At 51.8% G+C, this 23,464-nt stretch overlaps 1 protein-coding gene across 1 annotated transcript in view; it reads right to left on the bottom strand.

Moving 5' to 3' along the window:
* Window positions 1-21,199, bottom strand: part of TCHH (trichohyalin) — a 30,219-nt gene extending 9,020 nt beyond the window's left edge. The window contains exons 1-6 of the mRNA XM_039910854.1: window positions 20,818-21,199; window positions 20,339-20,654; window positions 19,997-20,133; window positions 18,874-19,751; window positions 18,522-18,714; window positions 18,198-18,393 (exon numbers count right to left, since the gene is read on the bottom strand). Of these exons, the coding sequence (XP_039766788.1) occupies window positions 18,198-18,393; window positions 18,522-18,714; window positions 18,874-19,751; window positions 19,997-20,133; window positions 20,339-20,654; window positions 20,818-21,199 (2,102 nt within the window). The remainder of the gene's footprint in view (window positions 1-18,197; window positions 18,394-18,521; window positions 18,715-18,873; window positions 19,752-19,996; window positions 20,134-20,338; window positions 20,655-20,817) is intronic.
* Between the last annotated feature and the right edge of the window lie 2,265 nt (window positions 21,200-23,464).

Raw genomic sequence — 23,464 nt, 5'->3', positions numbered from 1 at the left:
CCCACCCTTCTCTGATCACTAGGACAGAACAGGGTGGTTTAGTGGAGAGAGCACGGGCCTGGGAGTCAGAAGGACCTGGATTCTACTCCTGCTTTGCCACATCTGCTGTGTGACCTTGGCAAAGTTATTTCACTTCTGCGTTCTCATTTACCTCATCTATAAAATGGAGATTAAGTGTGTGAGCCCATGAGGGTCAGGGACTGTGACCAACCTGATTAACGTATCTACCCCAGCGATTAGAACAGTGCTCGGCACATAGTAAGCTCTTAACAAGTACCGATAATTATTATTACTATTATTAGAACAGGGCGACCCTACCCGCACCTGGCATCATCTCCTAAGACAGAGTAGGGCACCTCTTCCCTCCAGCTGGCATCTACTGCCATGACAGAGCAGGGCACACCTATCCCTCAGCCTGGCATCTGCTGCCAGGACAGAGCAGGGCACCCCTCTCTTCCAGCTGGTATCTACCGCAGGTGCAGATCAGGGTACCCCTACCTTCCAGCTGACATTCCCGAGCAGAATAGGCAGGGTATCCCTATCTCTCAGCTGGCATCCCTGCCAGGACGGAGGAGGGCATCTCTCCCTCTAGCTGGAAACCCTACCCAGGGAGCCCATTGCCCACCCCGACACCGAGGAGGAAGACTCACCCACTTCACTGGAGGAGAATATTCGATAGCTCGCTGGCACGCTGGCGAGGGTACTGGGGAGCCGGGCGTAGGGGCCCTTTTATAGGGTTTTTTTAATTGTGCCCCGAAGAGCAGCAAGGCAGAAGCCCGCCCACTCCCGTGGGTTTGAATCACCCCAGCCCTGCCCCACCCCCCATCTCCCCACAGTGCTCTTGCTTATCGCTGCCGTGGGCGCACGTAGCTGTTCCTGAGGGGGTGGGGGCGAGTAGGGGGATGCAGGGGGCTGAGACCCTCCAGCCCCCACCTCAGGTTCCCCCTTCCTCTCTCAACCTGGAGCCAGAGTGACCCAGAGGAGGTGAAAGAAGGTCACCTCTATTTTGACATACATGGGTTCTGTCCCCTCCTCTGTGTGGGGGCACTGGGGGGGGGGCTGTGGGGACATTGGTGTGTGTCCTGGCCTTGGGGGATTCAGTCAGAGCAGTGTAGGGCATGGGGATGGGTCCTCTAGTTGGTTTTCTGCCACCGAGAGCTTCTCCAGGCAGGCCTTCCCCGGGACTCCGGGCTTAGCCAGCTGTGAGTGTGGGCATCGGGCTTGTGCCCCTGCTCCATCTCCAGACTGTGCCCCAGTACTGCCGGGAAGACGAATCCCCCCTCGATCCCACCCTGATCCCTCATTTGCACATGTTATTTGGGTGAGGGAGATGAAGGTAGGAAACCGATGTGTTCTTGGGTGAGGATACCCATATCTACCCCATTCCCTAACCTCGGTGGTCCCTCTGGAGCCCCTGGGGTGGAATATTAGCCACTCGGGGTGAGGGAGGCGGGAGGAGGGGTAGGGTCCTCTGGGGATTTGGTAACGGCCTCTTGATTTTCTCTTGAACCTGCTTGGGCTCCGGGGTAGGGGGTGGCCGCGGGGGGGAGGGAGTGTCATGATGCATCATGGGATAGATAGCATCACCCTGCAGGGACAGCGCTGCGAGCGATGATGACACCCGAGAACTTCGGGTCAGCATCTGCACCACCGGAGGCTCATTAAGCTAAATGGGCAAGTCACCCCCCTCCCCCCAGCTGCCCCACGCCCTTCCCTCCCCTCGCCCCCTCCGGCTCTCCATCCTTTCCCACCTGTGCCTGACATTGGCGTGGATTTATTGTGGGGATGGGGAGGGTTCCCGAGCTCATCGGCGGCATCACTGGATAGAGCCCAGGCCTGGGAGTCAGAAGGCTGTGGGTTCTAATCCCAGCACCACCACTTGTCCGCTGTGTGACCTTGGTCAAGTCACTTCTTTTCTCTGGTGCTCAGTTTCCTCATCAATGAAATGGGGATGGAGACTGTGAGCCCCAGAGGGATAGGAACTGTGTCTAATGCGATTTGCTCGTATCCACTCCAGTGCTCAGTAGGGTGTCTGGCACCCAGTAAGGGCTTAGCAAATATCAGAATTATTAGGGGTTGCCGGAGTGGATCAAAGACTCTCGTATCTCTCGCAGGTCCAGGGTCTGGGTCAGCGGGAGCAAACTGAAGACTCTCAGACCGTCCTCTGGTAGTGATCTCTGGATCTTGGAGAAGCAGCGTGGCTCAGTGGAAAGAGCACGGGCTTTGGAGTCAGGGTTCATGAGTTCGAATCCCAGCTCTGCCACTTGTCAGCTGTGTGACTGTGGGCAAGTCACTTAACTTCTCTGGGCCTCAGTTCCCTCATCTGTAAAATGGGGATTAAGACTGTGAGCCCCACGTGGGACAAACCTGATTCCCCATGTCTACCCCAGCGCTTAGAACAGTGCTCGGCACATAGTAAGCGCTTAACAAATACCAACATTATTATTATTATCTCTGAGCTGAGCCCAATCCCTCCTCCCCTGGACCAGGATAGGGGCAGGGAGGGATTGGGTCAAGTCCGGCCCCAATTCTGATGACCCCAAAGCCTCCAGCCATCTGGGGACTTTGGAGCAGTCAGTCAGTCAATGGTATTTACTGAGCCCTTACTGTGTGCAGAGCATTGTACTAAGCGATAGGTGAATACAACAAAACAGTAAACAGGTACATTCCCTACCCACAGCTAGCTCACAGTCTACAGGGGGAGTTGTGGGGGAAAGCAGGGATGAGCCCTGTAGACTGTAAACTCTTGTTGACAGAGATCACAATCTGCCGACTCTGTTGTGTCGTACTCTCCCAAATGCTTAGTTCAGTGCCCTGACAGTAAGCGTTCAATAAATGTCATTGATTGGTTGACTGATTGACGGATGAGGTAGGAGTTGGAATCAGTCAAGGAATAATATACACAGAAGAAATTCACAGACACACACACACCACATAGCCATACCCCCTGAGCTAGGCACTAGGGGAAGGACAGATGAGGGAGAAGACCCTGCTTTTGGGTGGGGGTGGAGGCTGCCACTTTGAATGGAGAAGCAGGACCTATTCACTTTCCACACTGTGTTGGACCCTGAGGAAGGAATTCAGACAAGGAGATGACACAATCCTTATCCTCGAGGAGGCTGCAGTCTGATGGAGGAGACTGGACATACCCACATCTACACTGTGCAGGACATTGGGGGAGAAGATGCAGTCCCTCACCTGGATACTGAAGAAGGAACAGAGGAAGAAGATACAGTCTCTGCCTTCGAGAGCATTGCCACTCTAATGGAGGAGATCGAACATACCCACAACCACACTACGCTGGGAGGACAGGACAGAGGGAAGAAGAGAATAACAGTTTTTGAGGCACTGTACTAAGAGCTTGGGAGGGTGCACAGAAATAGTACACATGATCTCCATCTTCAGGGATCTTGCAACCTAACAGGGAAGGGAGACATTAAAATTAACCGGAACGAGGAGAAGGAGAAAGAGGGGATCTTTCTAGAAGACATCTTCCTAGAAGAGGTAGCTGTCCTACCTCTACTTGCCACCCCCTAATGTTTTAAAGAAAGGTAATCAGGAACAATCAGCCATGGACTCTGAAAGCCATAGGGAACCTCTCCTACTAGTAGTGGGAGTAGTGGTAATCATAGTAGTAATGGTGGAAATAGTAATAGTAGACATTCCCTGACCCACAGGGAGCTTCCACTCTAATTAGGGAAACAGACCCAGAAATATTTCACAAGTGGTGGAAACAGAATAAATAAAATGAAATGTTGGCTTAGATATCCAGAGATACACAACCCTGCCAGTAGGTTCTTTCCATGCTAGCTGGCCAGACCAGACTGGGGATAGTTGGAGGAAGGGACTAGAGGATTGTGGGGGTGTGGGAGAAGAAACTTGGGGGTGGTTTGGAGTCTCCGTCACCCACCCCCAACTCCTTTCTTCTTTGGAGAATTTTTGCAGAGGGCCAGCATTTAAAATGTTTCAGTCTGAGGATCTTCTTTTCTTTCCAGGTGGAGAGAGGTCATATGAACCTGTTTTTAATACGTGTCCAAATGGAGGTGTGAAGATGTCAGGCGGTATGCAGTGCTCCAGGCACAGGGGAGACCTGGACTTCCTGCATTCCAGCTTAGGATGAACTCCCTGCTGGTCAAGAGTGTCCCCAGACAGGTAGGGATGGGGTATGCCCCTCCCTCTCAGACTGGGGCTAATTCCTTTTTTTAACTGGGAACAATGTAATAGCAGTAGTCGTCGTCGTAGTAATATTTATTGAGTGCCCACTGGTGAATGCACTGAAATAATGTTTCTGGAAGTTCAAAACAAAGAAGTGAAACATTCCCTGCCCACAAGGAGCTTCCACACAGATGGAGGTGACAGACAACTATTACACATAGAATAGATAAAATAGTTGAATGTAAAATAGAATATGCATTATACATAGCAAAGTGCCAAGAATGGTTATATATGGTGTTCCAACCAACCCTGTGTGTTTTGGTCTCAGGGTTGGGCGTGGGACACCCTTCCTCACCCTGGAGTTTTCCCAAAGCCACTTGGACCCTTTCTGGCAGTTCCACAACAGTAATGTATATATCTATTCGGTATATATGATTAATTATGTATTTATATTAATGCCTGTCTCCCCATGCTAGACTGTAAACTTGTAGTGGCAGGAAAAGTGACAATCAACTCTTGTATTGGAGTGTCCCAAGTGCTTAGAAGAGTGCTTCTGCACAGTAAGAGCTCAATAAATATCACTGATGGATAAATAGATAAATTTGATAAATTTTAAAGAAGCAGCTTGGCTTTAGTGGAAAGAGCAAGGGGATGGGAGTCAGAGGTCGTGGGTTCTAATCCCGGCTCCACCACTAGTCAACTGTGTGACTTTGGGCAAGTCACTTTACTTTTCTGTGCCTCAGTTACCTCATTTTTGAAACAGGGATTAAGACTGTGAACCTCACTTGGGACAACCTGATAACCTCGTATTTTCCTCAGCGCTTAGACAGTGCTTGGCATATATTAAGCTCTTAACAAATACCATTATATTTATTATTTTATATAAATCTCCAGGTCTTTGATTCTGGGGTAGCGAACAACATCCCCACCCCAACTCTGTCCCCAATACTTTGGCTCTCTTAAAGGAAAATCAGACCGTACACCCCAAAACTCGGACAAGATAGCCACCAAGATCAGTGCTACTGACTCATTGATCCAGTGCCCCTCCCAGCCTGGGAGTTTCTGATGAGATGAGAGTCCCTCTCCCCACTCCAGACTAGGTTTTGAGATGGTGTTATTTACAAATCATGCCCTAGGTGCTAAGCACTCTGCTAATCGCCGGGGCTCTTGCAGAACAACCAGACTGGACACAGTCCACATCCCACAAGGACGCACAGCCAGAGAGAAAAGCGGGGATCTTACATCTATTTTACAGATGAGAAAAGCCAGGTCCAGAGAGGTCGAGTGATTTGCCTGGGTTCACACAGTAGGCCAGTGGAGGAGCTGGGATTTACTTCTCATTGCCTCAGTTCCCTCATCTGTAAAATGGGGATTAAGACTGTGGCCCATATGGAAAAGAGTCTGTGTCCAACCTGATTAGCTTGTATGTACTCCAGCGCTTAGAACAGAACTGTCATATAGAAAGCACTTATTATCATCATTAATGTCTCCTGACTCCCAGGCCAACGCTCTTTCCATTAGGTCATGGGGGAACCTACGTGGAATGGAGAGTCATTCATTCATTCAATCGAATTTATGAGCCTTACTGTGTGCAAAGCACTGTACAAATGCTGGGGAGAGTACAACATAACAATAAACAGACAATTCCCTGCCCACAGTGAGCTTACAGTCTGAAGGGGGAGACAGACTTTAATATTAATAAACAAATTACATACATGGATATAAGTTTCTGTGGGGTGAGTCCAATCAATCAGTCAATCATATAGACCGTATTTATTGAGCGCTTACTGTGTACACTGTACTAACTCTTGGGGAAGTACCAAATAACAATAGACACATTCCTGCCTCAATGAACTTACAATCTAGAGAGTCTAGGGTCCAGGAAGGTGGTGTCTTGGGGGACTAGGACTCAGGGAGAGAAAGAACCCTGTCTCTCTCTTCTCCCACCCCATGGGGCTATTCCACGGGCAGGAATTCTGGCATTCCGGCATTCCCGGACCCTCGACTGAGCCCCACGGAGGCACGGCTTTGTGGGGAAGTCTAGTCTCCCTGTGGCTGTTGGGCTGGGCGGTGCGGAGGCCGGTGGGAAGGGGCAAATGGGGTGGACCTCCCATCCCCGACCCAGAGGGTGACGGCGGGGTCAAGGCCTCGGCATCCCCCCCCTCCACCCCCGCACCTGCCCCAACCCACCCACGCACGCACACACACGCGCCACGATCTCCTGGAAGGTCTCGGAGCTCCCTGGGGGGACGGGAGGAGGAGAGAGGGAGGGGGAGGGCCGTAATTGCTGCCTGTAAAGTGTTTGGTGATGTGTAGATAGAAAAGGGCTCATTAAGGCAATCGTTAGCAATTCTTAATTTTTATCTCCTTTCGGAGCGAATTATCCTGGCCATAATTACCGTCCCCACCTCGCGGAAATTGCAGGCCTCAGAGTCAGCAGATGCTTGAACTTTTCGTCACAGCTCAGAGGGGTCAGTCACTAGGAGGATCCACTCAGAGGGACCCAGGTCACCGGGGCTGCCTGGCCTCATACTCCGCGCCCCTTTACGCCCCCCCCAGCTACTCGTCCCCCCAGTCTCTCCCTGGGGGTCGAGGGTTGTCAAGGGTTCTGTTCTCATGCGTCTCTCCACTCTCTCTGCCAGGATCTCTCTGTCTCTCTCTTTGGATTCTTCTCTCTCTCTGAGTCTCTGTCTCTCTGTGTCCTCTCTGTCTCTGCGTGTCTCTATCTTCAGATTCCTATCTCGCTCTGATTCTCTCTTTCTCTGGATCCCCTGACCAGCGTTTCTGCTTCTCACTGTGCTTATTATATTGTACTGTCCAAGCACTTAGGATGGCACTTTGCACAAATAAGTGCCCAATAAATGATTGACTGACTGCATCTGGTTCTTTTTTCATGTCTCTTCTAAGGGCCTTGTCTCTCTGTCCATTCTCCTGTCTCTCTGGATTCTGTCTCTTTGTACTCCTGTATCTTTCAGATTCCCCCCATCTCTGTCTTTGTTTCTTACTGTGCTTGTCTCTTCGTGTCTCTTTGTCCCATGATCCCGATCTGTCTCCCTATCCCTGTCTCTCTCTCCATGTTCCTCTCTCTGTGCCTCGTTGATGCTCTCTGCCTGTCTCTCTGTTCCTTTCTCTCCTTGTCTCTCCATTTCTTCCTGTGATCTCTGTGCATCTAACTTTGTCTCTCTTTGCCTCCTTTAGTTTTTCCATATCACTCTGTCCCTATCCCTCTTCATCCCTCTATCTGCCATCTCTCTCTTTCTGCCTCTGTTTGGCAATCTCTTTCTATCCTTTCTCTCGTTTTGGTTCCTCTCTGCATCTCTCTCTGCCTCTGGGTCTCAGCTCTCTGCCTTTCTGTGTGTCTGGGACCACAGACACGCGAGAAGTCCAGTCCCTTCACGTCCCCTCGTCTTTCCTCAAACTTATCAGCTCTTCAGGGTCTCGAGCCCCACCAACTCTGTCCTGCTGGCAATACCTTTCAACTTCTGCCACCCAGCACCTAATCCAGGAGAGAGGGGGGACTGATTCTTTCCCTCCCTGAATCCCATCTCTCGCTCTCTCTGGGCCTGTGGAATTTTTCTTTTTTCTTTTTCCACTAGGTCATGGTCCATGCTTTTTCTTCCCATGTAGCTGTCCCCCGCCTCTGTACCAGCTGTTGCAACCCCTCACCTGCCTTATCCCCTATCACCCACTCCTCCTCCTCCTCATTCATTAGAGAAGCATCTTGTCTTAGTGGGCAGAGCAAGTCGCTCACTTGGGTAAGTCACTTCACTTCTCTGTGCCTCGGTTACTTCATTTGTAAAATGGGGATTGAGACTGTGAGCCACACACGGGACAGGGACTGTGCCCAACCTGATTTGCTTGTATCCACCCAGCATTCAGTACAGTGCCTGATGCACACAATAAAGTGCTTAACAAATACCACAATTATTATTAGAGCACAGGCCTGGTTGACAGAGGAGCCGGATGCCAATCCCGGCTCCACCACTTGCCTGCTGTGTGTCCTTGGGCAAGGCACTTAATTTCTCAGTGCTTCATTTTCTGCAACTTAAAATGGCAACTCAATACTTGTTCTTCCCCTTCCAAGACTGGGAGCCCCATTGGGAAAGGACTGGGTCCAACCTGATTAATAATGTATTGATCCCAGCACTTAGAACAGTGTTAGACAAATAGTAAGCGCTTAAAAAATACTAATGCTATTATTATCCCCCTTTCCCATTACCCTCCTGATTCCCCTACCTCTATCAATTCCCTCCTGCCTTATGTCGGCTACCTCCCTCCAGAAATAAGGGGGGGAGGTATCTGCCTTTAATAATAATAATGTTGGTATTTGTTAAGCGCTTACTATGTGCAGAGCACTGTTCTAAGCCCTGGGGTAGATACAGGGTAATCAGGTTTCCTACGGGAGGCTCCCAGTTAATCCACATTTTACAGATGAGGTAACTGAGGCACAGAGAAGTGAAGTGACTTGCCCATAGTCACACAGCTGAGAGTGGCAGAGCTGGGAAGTGGCAGAGCTGGGATTTGAACCCATGACCTCTGACTCCCAAGCCCGGGCTCTTTCCACTGAGCCACGATGTTCTGTCTGGAAGTTGGGGAGGGGGAGATCTGTAAACATTTTCATTCATTCATTCATTCAATCATATTTATTGAGTGCTTATTGCTTGCAGAGCACTCTACTAAGCGCTTGGAAAGTACAATTTGGCAACAAATAGAGACAATCCCTACTCAACCCGGGCTCACAGTCTAGAAGGAGGAGACAGAAAACAAAACAAAACAAGTAGAACAGGCATCAGTAGCATGAATTCAAAGTTTTGGAATCATAGAGTTCGTGGGGGTGGGGAGGGGGCTGGGGATGGCAGGGAAGGGGAGAAGGGACAGGTGGAGGAAGGAAGAGAGATTCTAGCTGCTACCAAAAGGTGTGGACCGGCTTCTGAAGGCTTTCTCAAGTCTTCTCTGGGCATGGAGTGGAGGTAGACCCAGGAAGCCAGTCAGTCAGTCAGAGGTATTGATGAGAAGCAGTGGGGCTTATTGAATAGAGCACAGGCCTGGCAGTCCGAAGGACCTGGGTTCTAATCCTGGCTCCACCACTCATCTACAGTGTGACTTGGGCAAATCACGACTTCTCTGCGCCTCAGTTTCCTCCTTTGTAAAATGAGGATTAAGATCGTGAGGCTCATGTGGGATATGGACTCTGTGTCCAACCTGAATTAGCATGTATCTACTCAAGCGCTTAGTACAAGAGGAAGGGCGAGGCTGTCCCAGACCTGATACGCGATGGCAAGTGCGACTGACTGGGCGCAGGACCGTCAGGCGGAGGGTGAGGGCAGTTGGATGCAGAAGGCTCTCAAAGGAGGCAGACTCTGGGGAGGCTTTGACGCTATGGAGAGCTGTGGTCTGGTGACTTGGACTTGGAGTTCGAGAAAGAAATTTGCATCAGGAGGAAGCATGGTGTAATGTATAAAGCTCAGGCCTGGAAGTCTGAAGTCATGAGTTCTAATCCCAGCGACTTGTCTGCAAAGTGACCTTAAGCAAGTCACTTAACTTCTCTGTACCTCAGTAACCTCATCTGTAAAATGAGGGTTGAGACTGTGAGGCCCATTTGGGAAGGGTCTACCAACGTGATACACTCCAGTGCTTAGTACAATGCTGGCACATAGTAAGCGCTTAACAAATACCACAATTATTATTATTATTATTATTCCAAAGCGTCCAACAAGCATCCTCCACGCCCAGACCTCGGGGGTCCCAAGTCCTCTGGGAGCTATGAACTGAAAAAGCCACCCAGCTCCAAGCCCCGGGGACATATGGGAGGCGGAGGAGGGAGGAAAGTGTTGAGAGAGGCAGTGCAGGTTCCTTTCTTCTGGAGATGAAAAGGCAGGGCAGGGCTGAAAATAAGCAAACACAAAACAGCCAGTCATGGCTGTTCCTCTCCAGATCCCCTGCACCGGTTCCAGGACCTGACCCGAGGCCTCGGCCTCCACGCCTGCTGCCTTTACCATCACCATCACCATCACCGCCGCTGCCGCTGCTATTATTCAAATGAAGGTTCGAATAAGCAGAATTTGGGGTGACGAGGAGAGGTACTCAGTGCCCCGGGCAAGGCAAGGCTTGTAAAGCCGAGTTTCTGCCCTTATAGGGCAGAGAGAGGCAAGGAAGGAGGCAAAGATAGAGGGGGGAGAGAGATGAGAAGGAAGGGGAAAGAAAGAGCAGAGACAGAAGAAAGAGAAAGAGAGGTGAGGAGAGAGATAGCAGGGACAGAAATTGGATGCAGGAGGATGGGGAGAGAGTCAGCAGAGACAGGAGACTTGAGACACAGGGATGGGGAATGAGAGAATAGAGTAAGAGAGGTGGAGAAAAATGAGACGGAAAAGGATGACCCAGACAGAGGGACGGTGAGAGATAGAGGAGGGTGAGAGGGAGAGAGAAAGGGGTGGCAAAAGATAGAAAGGGAGACGTAGAGACGGGGAGGGAGTGAGGGAGAGAGAGACGCCAGGGGGGCGGTGGGAGAAGGGGAGGAGGGGGAAGTGAGGAAGAGGAAGAGAAACCGAAGGGTAGATAGATGAGAGTGTAAACTCGTCGAGGGCAGGAAGACTGTGTCTTCCTTCTATTCAACTCTCCCAAGAAATTAGCAATTAATTCAATATCTAGGACTCAATAGGCGCTGTAGAGAAGCACTGTAGAGAAGCACGGAGGGAGAAAAAGAGAAGGTGCAGGAGAGGGAAGGAAAGAGGGGAGAGACAAAGAGTAGAGAAAGAAGTGGCTAAAGAGAGGGGGAACAGAGACAGCAGAGACAGAGGGAGGAAGAGAGAAGGAGAAAGAGGTAGTGATGGGGAGAGAAGAAAAGGTAAAGAGGTGGGAAGAGAGAACGGGAAATAAACAGAAAGAGGGAGATGGAGGGAGAGAAAGGGAGAGAGAGAGAGAGAGGACAGAGTTACAGAGAGATAGAGAGATGAACAAGGTCAGAGACACCAAAAGAGATAAGCCGGGCGGAGGGGGAGTGAAGGGAGGGGAGGAAAAGCGAGAGAGAGACAGAGAGACAAGACACTGCAGATCTGAGAAGCAGCGTGACCTAGTGGATAGAGTGCGGGCCTGGGAGTCAGAGGATGTGGCTTCTAATTCCCGCTCCGCCACATGTCTGCTGTGTGACGTTGGACGAGTCACTTTACTTCTCTGTGCCTCAGTTACCTCATCTGTAAAATGGGATTAAGATTGCGAGCCCCACGTGGGACAACCTGATACCTTGTATCTTCCCCTGATCACCTGTATCTCTCCTAGGGCTTAGAACAGTGCTTGGCACATAGTAAGGGCTTAACAAATACCATCATCATCATCATCATCCAACCTCATTATCTTGTATCTATCCAGCTCTTTGAACAGTGCTTGGCACCTAGTAAGTGCTTAACAAATACACAAATTATTATTATTGTTATCTGATTGGGGGCTGCTCCGCTTCCCCTCCTTGGACTCCCCACTTCCAGGGGCAGGAGGAAATCCAAGAAGTTTTTACAAGGGCCTGTGGAAATTTCTAAGGGCTTTTTTAGCACCTCATCCTCCTTCTCCCCCTCCCTTCCCCTCTCTTAAAATAAAAAATTTCTATTTTAACGAGAGAACAGCTCCTCCCGCTGCCTTGGCCCGGCCGCCGCCGCCCCCAGTTTCCAGATGTCGAAACGGGGATCAGGAGAGGTGAAGAGACGGTTGAACTCGGTGGCTGCCTACACCTCCCTCAGACAGAATCTCTCTAAGTCGTGGGGTTAGAGGAGGGCATCTGAAGGGTGTCTGGGGGGAGTGGAGGGGGACATCTTTGCTGACGGGAGTCCCCAAGTCAATCCCTAGGCCCGTGCAAGCCCGGGTTCTGTCTTTCCAAAATGCATCAGGATGCTGGGACGAACCATGGGTTGGTCCATGGACCCTTTGGATGCTGGAGAGTCAGAGGTCGAGGGTGGTCTGTGCTGGGTTACTGGGGGAGAGTCAGAGATGGAGAAGGGAAAATCAGGAGTGTTGGGAGGTGCGTGTTGGATCACTGGGGAAGAGTCAGGGATGGAGAGGGGAGAGTTGGGGGCGTTGGACAGTCCATACTGGGTCACTGGGGGAGAGTCAGCGATGTGAGTTAGTCCGTGTTGGGTCACTGAGTCAGGAATGAAGAAGGGGGAGAGTTAGAGGTGTTGGACGGTCCATGCTGGGTCACTAGGGGAGAGTCAGGATTAAGAGGGGAGAATTATAGGCATTGGATGGTCCGTGCTAGATCCTGAGGGAATCAAGGATGAAGAGTAAGTTTGCTATAGGCAGGGAAGGTATTTGCTAATTCTGATATACTGTACTCTCCCTTGCACTTAGTACAATGCTCTGCACATAGTAAGAGCTCAATAAATAATACTGATGGTTGAGTGCGAGGGGAAAGTCAGGGATTTTGGATGTCTTTGGAGTACCTGGGGAGTGTCCGGGATGTTGGGTGGTCATGAGGTCATGACCTTTTTGGTTGGAGTTAGGGAAAAAAGGTTTGGGGTAGCATCAGGAATAGGAAAAGGTTAGAGCTAGAGTGAGGGAGGGTTAGAGTTAGGTTGAAGGTCAGAGGCAACAATCAAATGAAAATTTCTTTCATGGTTAGGGTATACATTAACATCATCAGGGACAAGTTCAAGGTTACATTTAGGGGTAGAGTCAGCTTTAGGGTCTCAATTAGGTTTAGGGTTAGGACAAGGGTCAGGGTTGCAATTAGGGTTGGGAACAGTGTCAGGATTTGGGATGGGGTTAGGGATCGATTCAGGGTCAGGACTTGGTTTTAGTTCTTGTCTGTAGTTCTGGCTCTAGTGGAAAGAGCCGAGGCCTGGGAGTCCTAGGACCTGGGTTCTAATTCCTGTTCTACCACGTCTTCTGTGTGACACTTGGGTAAGTCACTTGATTTGTCTGTGCCTCGGTTCCCTCATCTGCAAAATGAGGATTCAATCCCTATTCTCCCTCCTACTTGGACTGTGAGCCCCATGTGGGACTTGATTATCTTGCATCATTCTTTTCATTCATTCAATCGCATTTATTGAGTGCTTATTGTGTGCAGAGCGCTGAACTAAGAACTTGGGAATATGATACAATAATAAACAGGTACATTCCTGCCCCAATCTACTCAAGCACTTAGTAATAATAATAATAATAATTGTATTTGTTAAACCCTTACTATTTGTCAAACACTTTTCTAAGCACTGGGATATATACAAGTTAATCAGGTTGGACACAGTTCAGTACAGTGTTTGACAAGTAGTAAGCACTTAACAAATGCCACAATATCATTACTGTTTGATTCACAGGTTCGGTTCACTGACTTTGTCTTGCTTTCATAAGAGGGAGTCTCCATCCATGATGACATGATCTCTGATCCTTTGACATCTTATAGAGTTCCTGCCCCCTGCCCCTTCCAAAGATCCCTTCTAATAATAATAATAATAATATAATATTTCTGATATTTGAGCTGTGCTCTCCTGCCCCCTGCACAGCTCAAAGGGAGCAATACCCAGATTCCAGAAACAAGATCTGTGTCTGATCTAATGATCTTGTGTCTAGTAAGCGTTCAATAAATACTATTGAATGAATGAATGAATGAATATCCCAGAGCTTAGCAGAGTTTAAGACCTCATTGATACCATCAGTGTCATCGTTGACGATATCATTATCGTTATCATCGTCATTATTCATTCAATTGTATTTCTTGAGCGTTTACTGTGTGCAGAGCACTGTACTAAGCACTTGGAGAGTACATGTAACAATAACAGACACATTTCCTGCCCCCAATGAGCTTACAGTCTGTCACTCTCTCTTAAAAATATGCAGCTTCTCCTTGTTTCTTCTAGGTTTCTTTGCTGACCTCTCGCCCACGTCCTGCCGCTGACCTGGAAGAACTTCCCACCTCATATCCAATCGACAGTGACTCCCTCCCCACCTTCAAAGCCTTATTGAAAACCCATCTCCTCCAAGAGGCCTTACCTAACCTGCCCTAACCTAACCCTGACTTGGTCCCTTTATTCATCCCCGCAGCACTAATGTCCATATCTGAAATGTATTTATTCTATTAATGTCCGTCTCCCGCTCTAGGCTGTAAGCTCACTGTGGGAATGTGTCTGTTTATGGTGGTAGTATATTCTCCCAAGGGCTTAGTACAGTGCTCGGCATACCATAAGCGCTCATAAATACGATTGACTAAGTTTCGAGAACGTTCCTGGAATATTTCTGCTCCGGCTCAAGTCTTCCCCCTGGTGGAGCACCTCGAGTGGACTGTGGGGGGCGGGGGGTTCACCGGCGGTGCAGGTCAGGGTTCGGGGGGCTGAGTCAGTTGCAGAGCCACAGGCCTGCGAGCTGGCGAAGGGGGCCTGAGTCACAGTGGGGGCACCGGGCAGCAGACGGAAAGGGGGGAATTAGTTGAGTCACCCTTGGTCACAGGGTTCACCCTGGCCCACTCCTGCCAGCTCAGACAAGGCCGTCCCCCTGGGTGTCTGGGTCCACGACGTCGTGTAGCCTGACCCTGGAGGTGGTAGTCTTGTGGACGCTCTTGGAGGGTGGGGGTGAGGTTCTTGAAGGATTACCTTTAACTGAGGGAAGCAGCGTGGCCTAGTGGAAAGAGCACGGGCCTGGGAGTCTGAGGATGTGGGGTCTAATTCCGGCTCTGCCACATGTCCGCTGAGTGACCTTAGGCAAGTCGTTTAATTTCTCTGTGCCTCAGGTACCTCATTTGTACATAGGGATTAAGACTGTGAGCCTCATGTAGGACAGGGACTGTGTCCAATTGGATTAGTTTGTATCTATCCTAGCGTTTAGAACAGTGTTTGCCAAATAATAAGTGCTTAAGAAATACCACAATTAAGAAGCAGCATGGATAGACCACGGGCTGGGTGTTAGAAGGACCTGGGTTCTAATCCCAGTTCTGCCACTTGTCTGCTGTGTGACCTTGGCAAGTCATTTAACTTCTTTGTGCCTCAGTTTCCTCATATGTACATGGAGATTAGGACTGTGAGCCCATATGGGACATGGACTTTGTTCAACCTGATTAGCTTGTAACTACCCCAGCCTTTAATACAGTGCCTGACATAATGTAAGCACTTCACATACACGCCCAAACCATCAATCAATCATCAATCAATCAATCAGTGGTAGAAGCAGCATTGTCGAGTAAAAAGAGCACAATCCTGGGAGGCAGAGATCATGGGTTTTGATCGTGGTTCCATCACTAGCCTGCTGTGTGACTTTGGGCAAGTCACTTAACTTCTCTGTACCTTCATTTCCTCGTCTGCAAAATAGAGATTCAATGCCTAATCCTCCTCTTAGACTGTAGCCCTGTGTAGGATGGTGCCCATTTGATTATCCTGTAACTCCACAGTAGCAGGAGTAATAGTATTTATTAAACACTTATTGTGTGCAGAGCACTGGGAAAGGCTAAACAGATGGAAATTAGACATGGTCCCAGACCTTCAGGGAGCTCGCCAATGCTAAGTACAGTTCTTGCTACTTTGATATTCGCCCTAACCCCTCAGCACTTAAGTACATATCTTTATTTCAACTGTTTCCCCTATCTGTAATATATTTTAACATCTGTCTCCCCCTCGAGACTGCAAACTCCTTGTGCGCAGGGATCGGTTGTGTACCAAATTGATTATATTGTACTTTTCCAAGTACTTAGTACAGTGCTAGGCACAGATTAGATACTGTGGAAGTATGATGGTCAAGATCTTAGAAGCAGTGTGGCCTAGTGGCAATGGCACGGGCTTGAGAGTGGGTCTAATCCTGGCTCTGCCACTTGTCTGCTGTGTAACCTTAGGCAAGTCATTTCACTTTCTCTGGGCTCAGTTACCTCATCTGGAAAATGGGGATTGAGACTGTGAGCCCCCATGTGGGACCAACCCCGATTGCCTTGCATTTACCCCAAGTACTTAGAACAGTTCACGCTTCTAAAACAGACCCCTTAGATGACAACCCCATACCCTCCCCAAACTTTCACCCTTGATTGATGGACAAGAACCCCAGACAATCCCTAGGGCTGCGTGAAGGGTAGTGGCCCCTCCCTCTCCTCTACCCTGAAACCTTTCCTTAGGGGACACTGCCACCCCGCTTCCACCAGGATGAGGCTTTCAGTGGAAAGACCCCGGGCTTGGGAGTCAGAGGTCATGGGTTCTAATCCCGAATCCGCCGCTTGTCAGCTGTATGACCTTGGGCAAGTCACTTAACTTCTCTGTGCCTGTTACCTCATCTGCAAAATGGGGACGAAGACTGTGAGCCCGGTTGGGACAACCTGGTCACCTTATATCCTCCCAGAGCTTAGAAAAAATGCTTCGCACATAGTAAGCGCTTAACGGATACCAGCATTATTATTATTATTATTCCTCCAACGCGGCTCCGGCGGAGGTCGGCGGGTCATCACACACCATCGCCGGCAGGCGGCGCTAAAGCCAGATCCCGGAGCTCCCTTTCCCCTCCCGAGAAACCCCAAATCAGGTAGATTTTCCTTTTCCGGGGGGAAAAGTTCGATTGATCGTCTAGCGATCTATCTTTAAGGCACTCAATCACCTTGCCCCTCCTACCTCACCTCGCTGCTCTCCCACTTAGCTCCTTTAATGCAACCTACTCACTGTACTTTGATTTCCTCTATCTCGCCACCGACCTCTCGTCCACGTTCTGCCTCAGTCCTGAATCGCCCTCCCTCTTCATACCCGACAGATGATCACTCTCCCCACCTCTAAAGCCTTATTGAAGGCACATCCCCTCCAAGAAGCCCTCCCTGACTAAGCCCTCATTGTCTCTTCTCCCACTCCCTTTTGTGTCGCCTTGATTGGCTCCCTTTTTCACCCTCCCCTCAGCCCCATGAGACTTATGTGCATTCAGTAGTTTGCTAATTTATATTAATGTCTCTCTCCCCGTCTAGACTGTAAGCTCGCTGCGGCAGGGAACGTCCCTACCAACTCGGTTATATTGCCATACAGTACTCTCCCAAGTGCTTAGTACAGTGCTCTGCACACAGTAAACCCTCAATAAATACGATTGAATGAATGAATAAGCGAATATGATCGATGATTTTGCTTTCTTTTCTATCTACCCATTTACCCCCAAGGACTGAGGATACTTGGTAAATAACTGTCAATTCTCCAGTCACCAGGGGTGTGGGTCGGGGAGGGATTAGGGGGACGGTAAGGAGGGGATGCGAAGACAGAGATTGCTCACCAATCGTTTATTGTTTGTTGTCACGGAGACAGGGCTTGGTTCTCCCTTCCCCTTCTCCCCATTGCCCCCAGCTTCATCCCGGTCTCCCTCCAGACTCGGCCCGTAGCGGATTTCGGATGACACCTTGAGGGCCTGGAGGCGGTGAAGACCCCGCCCCAGTCCTTTAGCGCCAACTCTATCCCAGAAAACCCTGGTGATGTTATTGATTCAGCACCTATTCCATGCCAAGCAGTGTGCTGAGCGTGGGGTCGACATAATAATCAGATCGAATTCAGGCCCTGTCCAACCCCGGGCCTCACAGTCTGAGAAAGAAGCAGGGGCAGATAATTTATCATGGGGCAAGGTGGGGAAACTGAGGCCCAGAGTAGTTAAGCGACTTGCCCGAGATCACACAGCAGGGCAGGGGCAGAGCTGGAATTAGAACCAGGTGTCCGGACTTCTAACTCAATGCTCTGTCCAGTAGATCTCGCGTCCGGCCTTCTCTTCTTCTCTGCCCATTCTCCTGGCGGGAGGGCGGAGAGGAGGCAAGATGGGGGTCAAAACCCACCTCAATTCGTGCGTGGTCTAAGGTCGTTCTCCCAACCCCTGTTTTTCTCCGTGAAAACCTTGATTTCAGATCCGTCCCTTCACCCCAGCGCTTCACCTAGCTCCTCCATTCCCAGCCAGCTCTTGTTTCTCCCGCTTCCTGCACCAATTTCATTTGATTACTCACCCACCCCACCACGGTGAAGTGACAATTCCCTTCTCGTTCCCGTGCTTCGCCCCCCACTCCTCCATCCCACCTCTTTGAGGGGGAGGGAGGTTGAGGGGGATAAGGGAGCGGGAGAGGGGCCGCCTAGCCCCCTCACTGGTAATGGTGGGAGCTCTGCTCGTGGACATACTCGTAGAGCGGATACTGGGGCACGGCCAGGTGGCCAGCTGCATCTGAATCGGACTCGTTGCCCTTCAGCTCCCTGCGCCCCGGGCACTCCCACGGCCTTGGGGGGTCTGTTTCCAGGCGCTGTTGCCCCCCGGCCAAGCGGGTGGTCGTTGGGTCTCGCCCATCTGGACGGGAACATTGAGCCTGGCTACGTGCCAACTCGCTCCGGGACCGGCTCCTTTGTCCCCACCAGCCTGGACACTGTGGTCTTCATCTTCCGCTTGTCCACCCCGAGCCTGGCGTCGCTGCCCACCCGGAGTCTGGCGACTTGGTTCCTCTTCATCTGTTTGCCAGTCCTGAGACAGAAACTGCTGCTGCCCCCGAGACTGGCGTGCCTGGACACTCCGGTCCTCCTCTTCAGTTTGTCCACTCCGAGCCTGGCGGCTCTGCTCCTCGTCGTCGGTGTATCCGCCCCTGACGCTGGCGTCTCTGCCCTTCGTCTCTCCCTTGCCGATCCGGCCCGCCCGGTGGGCCCCTCAGGGACTCGCCACGACTGCCAGTTTGGGCCCTGGTGCAGAGCGAAGTGGCCGGCTGGGAGGTCCGCTTCTTTTCCCGGCTCTGCTCCTCCTCTTCTGTGTATCCTCCCCGAGCCTGGTGCCGCTGACCCATCCCGAGCCTGTCGACTCTTGGTCCTCATCTTCCCTGTTTGCCCGAGACTGGCGCCGCTGCCCATCCCGAATCTGGCGACTCTGTTCCTCATCATCTGTTTGCCAGTCCTGAGAAGGGTACTGCTGTCTGCCCCGAGACTGGCGCCTCTGCCCGCCGCCAGCCTGGATGGTCTGGTCCTCCTCTTCTGCTTGTCCACCCCGGGATTGGCGTCGCTGTCCACCCCGAGCCTGGCGGCTCTGCTCCTCATCGTCGGTGTATGCGTCCTGAGGCTGACGGTTTTGTCCTTCGGCCCTCCCTTGCCCTGTCCGGCCCGCCCGGAGGGCCTTCAGGGACTCGCACGACTGCCAGTTTGGGCCCTGGTGGCAGAGCGAAGTGGCCGGCTGGGAGGTTCGCTTCTTTTCCCGGCTCTGTTCCTCCTCTTCTATGTATCCTCCCCGAGCCTGGTGCCGCTGCCCGTCCCGAGCCTGGCGACTCTGGTCCTCATCTTCCATGTTTGCCTGGTACTGGCGCCGCTGCCCATCCCGAATCTGGCGACTCCGGTCCTCATCTTCCCTGTTTGCCCGAGACTGGCGCCGCTGCCCATCCCGAATCTGGCGACTCTGTTCCTCATCATCTGTTTGCCAGTCCTGAGAAGGGTACTGCTGTCTGCCCCGAGACTGGCGCCTCTGCCCGCCACCAGCCTGGATGGTCTGGTCCTCCTCTTCTGCTTGTCCACCCCGGGATTGGCGTCGCTGTCCACCCCGAGCCTGGCGGCTCTGCTCCTCGTCGTCGGTGTATCCGTCCTGAGGCTGACGGCTTTGTCCTTCGTCCCTCCCTGCCCTGTCCGGCCCGCCCGGTGGGCCTTCATGGACTCGCACGACTGCCAGTTTGGGCCCTGGTGGCAGAGCGAAGTCGCCGGCTGGGAGGTCCGCTTCTTTTCCCGGCTCTGTTCCTCCTCTTCTATGTCTCCTCCTCGAGACTGGCGCCACTGCCCATCCCGAATCTGGCGACTCCGGTCTTCATCTTCCCTGTTTGCCCTAGACTGGCGCGCTGCCCATCCCGAATCTGGCGACTCTGTTCCTCATCATCTGTTTGCCAGTCCTGAGAGGGGTACTGCTGCCTGCCCCGAGACTGGCGCACCTGGACTCCTCTGGTCCTCTTCTTCCGCTTGTCCACCCCGAGGACTGGCGTCGCTGTCCACCCCGAGCCTGGCGGCTCCTGCCTCCTCTTCGTCTGTGTATCTGTCCTGAGACTGGCGGCTCTGTCCTTCGTCTTTCCTTTGCCCGGTCCCGGCCCGCCCGGCGGGCCCTCACAATTCGCACGACTGCCACGTTGGTCCCTGATGGCAGAGCGAAGTGGCCGGCTGGGAGGTCTGCTTCTTTCCCAGGCTCCTGCTCTTCCTCTTCCAAGTACCCTCCTCGAGCCTGGCGTCTCTGACCATCCCGGTTTGGCGACTCTGGTCCTCATCTTCGGTGTACCCACCCGAGACTGGCGGCGCTGCTCATCCCGAGTCTGGCGACTTGGTTCCTCTTCATCTGTTTGCCAGTCCTGAGACGGGCACTGCTGCCTGCCCCGAGACTGGCCCCTCCTTGGACGCCACCAGCCTGGATGGTCTGGTCCCTCCTCTTCTGCTTGTCCACCCGAGACTGGCGCCGCTGTCCATCCCGAGCCTGGCGGCTCTGCTCCTCGTCGTCGGTGTATCCTCCCTGAGGCCGGCGGCTCTGTCCCTCGTCTCTCTCTTGCCCTGTCCCGGCCGCCCGGCGGGCCCTCAGGGACTCGCACGACTGCCACGAGGGGCCTTGGTGGCAGAGCGATGTGGCCGGCTGGGAGGTCAACTTCTTCCTGCGGCTCTGCGCTTCCGTCTCGGGGTCCCACTGGCTCTGGGATAACTTTCTCGCTTACGGCGCCCATCCTGGACCTCCTGCCTCTGCCTCTCTCTCTCTCCCGGGTCTCAGACTGACCAGAGCGGGAATCCCTCCTCTCTGACTGGCCGTAGCTCGATGTCCATCTCGGGCTCTCGGACTGACCATCTCGGAAGTCAGATCGCTGCCTCTCAGACTGATCAGAGCGGGAATCTTCTTCTCTGACTGACCGTAGCTCGATGTCCACCTCGGGCTCTCGGGACTGACCATCCCGAAAGTCAGACCGCTGCCTCTCAGACTGGCCAGAACTTGACTCGCGTCTCTGACCCCCAGCCTGACCCCGGGGGATGTCCTCCTTCCTCCAGTCTGTCACCTCGGTCTGTCCGGTCCTTCCCCTCTGCGGCTCCCGCCTCCCCGGGCCGTCTCCCGTCTCCCTTCTCTTCCTCACGTCCTTGACCCCGCCCTCGTCCGCAAGCGTCATCTCTCAGGCCTTGGTGACAGGCCTTGGGCCACTCTGAAGACCAGAAGGAGGAACTCGTTGAAGTCCACCACCCCATCCCTGTCCCGATCCAGGAGCTGCAGGACCGTGTCCACCGTCTTCGGGTCCGGGGTCTCTGTGGGAAGAATCACAGAGAAGGATTATGGAAAGGTGGGAGCAGGAACCGCAGGTGATGCCTGGAAGAGTCATCTCCCAGATCGGACAACCCTTCCATCCTCTTATGGAGGAGAGGGGAAAATTCTTGAATTTTGGCGGAGATTCCAGGGGCGAAGATTTGGGGAATAGTAAAGTCACCATTGGATGGGGCCTTAACTTCAGATCTCCAGCTTCCTGTGGAAAAGCATGAAAAGAACCAATTTTCCACTGGGGTAGCTTCAGCCTCTGCATTTTGAGTGGAGATCCGGGGCCGCGGGAGCTACTGGGGATTGGTGGGCTCTCAACATGGTGTAACGGATAGAGCTGGGCCTGGAGTCAGAAGGCCATGAGTTCTAATCCCCGCTCCGCCCCTTGTCTGCTGTTGTGACCTTGAGTAAGTCACTTCACTTCTCTGTGCCTCAGTTACCTCATCTGTAAATGGGGATCGGAGACTGTGAGCTCCACGTAGGACAGGGGCTGTGTCCAACACGATTAGCTTGTATCACCCCAGAGTTTAGTTCAGTGCCTGGGCACATAGAAAGCGCTTAACAAATATAATAATAGCAATAATAATCATAACAATAATGGTATTTGTGTTCAGCGCTTACTTTATGCCAAGCACTGTTTCTAAAGCACTGGGATAGATACAAGGTTATCAGGTTGTCCCACTTGGAACTCAAGTCTTAGTCCCTATTTTACAGAGGAGGTAAATGAGGCGCAGAGAAGTTAAGTGACTTGACCAAAGTCACACAGCTGACAAGTGGCGGAGCCGGGATTTATAAACCACAACATCCGACTCCCAAACCCGCACTCATTACAGTAATAGTGATAATAATAATAATAATAACTAGAAATAACCAGAGAGATGGGTTCGACCTCGGCTTCTCAGCGCCCCCTTCTGGAAAAAAAAGGAAAGGCCAAGTTCCAAATAGGTTAGCCCCGCTTTTGATTTCTTCCTGTAGCGTGGCTTAGTGGAAAGAGCCCGGACTTGGGAGTCACAGGTCGTGGGTTCTAATCCCGGCTCCGCCGCTTGTCAACTGTATGACTTTGGGCAAGTCACTTCACTTCTCTGGGCCTCAGTTACCTCATCTGTCAAAGGGGGATTAAGACTGTGAGCCCCACATGGGACAACCCTGATGACCTTGTATCTACCCCAGCGCTTAGGACAGTGCTTGGCACATAGTAAGCGCTTAACCAAATACCAACATTATTATTATCATTCCTGGGATTGGTGGGGGGGATCCCGGGAGACACACCAGGAAGAGGTGTGAGCCGCGGCTCTATGGCGTCCCCTTCTGGAAAAGTGAGGAAAGGACAGGTTCCCGCGGCCCTTAAGAGACAATGAAGAACGAGGTGAGGTGTCACCTCTGCCACAGAGCATCAGTTGCTCTTCCCTGTGTCTCCCGCCCCCACGGGTGAACTGGGGGGTGGCCGCGGGCTCCGGGGGCTAGGAGAGTGGGGGATAAGGGGAGAGACTTGCCCTCAGAAGGTTGCCGAACTCTGCTTGCAGAAGTTCCTTGAGCTCGGTCTTGGTCCAGCGAGACGCAGTTGTCGTCCGGCATTGGCATAGCTTTGGAAAACCTCGATGACCCTGAGGATGCTTCTGACGAGCTGAGACATTGCGTCTGCGACGGCGAGATGCAAATCTACCTGATGGTGATGATGATGATGATGGTATTTGTTAAAAACTTACTATGTGGGCAGGCACTGTGCCAGCCTGAAGTAGATGCAAGTTAATCGGGTTGGACACAGTCCACGTCCCACATGGGGCTCACAGCGTTAATCCTCATTTTACAGAGGAGGTAACTGAGTCCCAGAGAAGCTAAGTGACTTGTCCAAGGTCACACAGTGGCAGAACTGGGATTAGAACCCAGGTCCTTCTGATTCCCAGGCCCATGATCTATCCACTTGGCCTTGCTGCTTCCCTGTTCGTTAAGAACTTCCTATATGTCAAGCACTACTCTAAGCGTTGGGGTAGATTCATGTTTATCAAGTTAGACGCTGTGCCTGTCCCACATGGGTCTCACAGCTTCTGCCTCTGTCTTCGTTTAGTCTGTTTTCATCTGTCCATTTCTATCACTGTCTTTTTCTGTATATATATTTATATCTTCC

The sequence above is a fragment of the Ornithorhynchus anatinus genome, chromosome X5 (genome assembly GCF_004115215.2).
Source record: "Ornithorhynchus anatinus isolate Pmale09 chromosome X5, mOrnAna1.pri.v4, whole genome shotgun sequence".
NCBI lineage: Eukaryota > Metazoa > Chordata > Mammalia > Monotremata > Ornithorhynchidae > Ornithorhynchus > Ornithorhynchus anatinus.
This window is presented reverse-complemented; position numbering and strand designations above follow the sequence as displayed.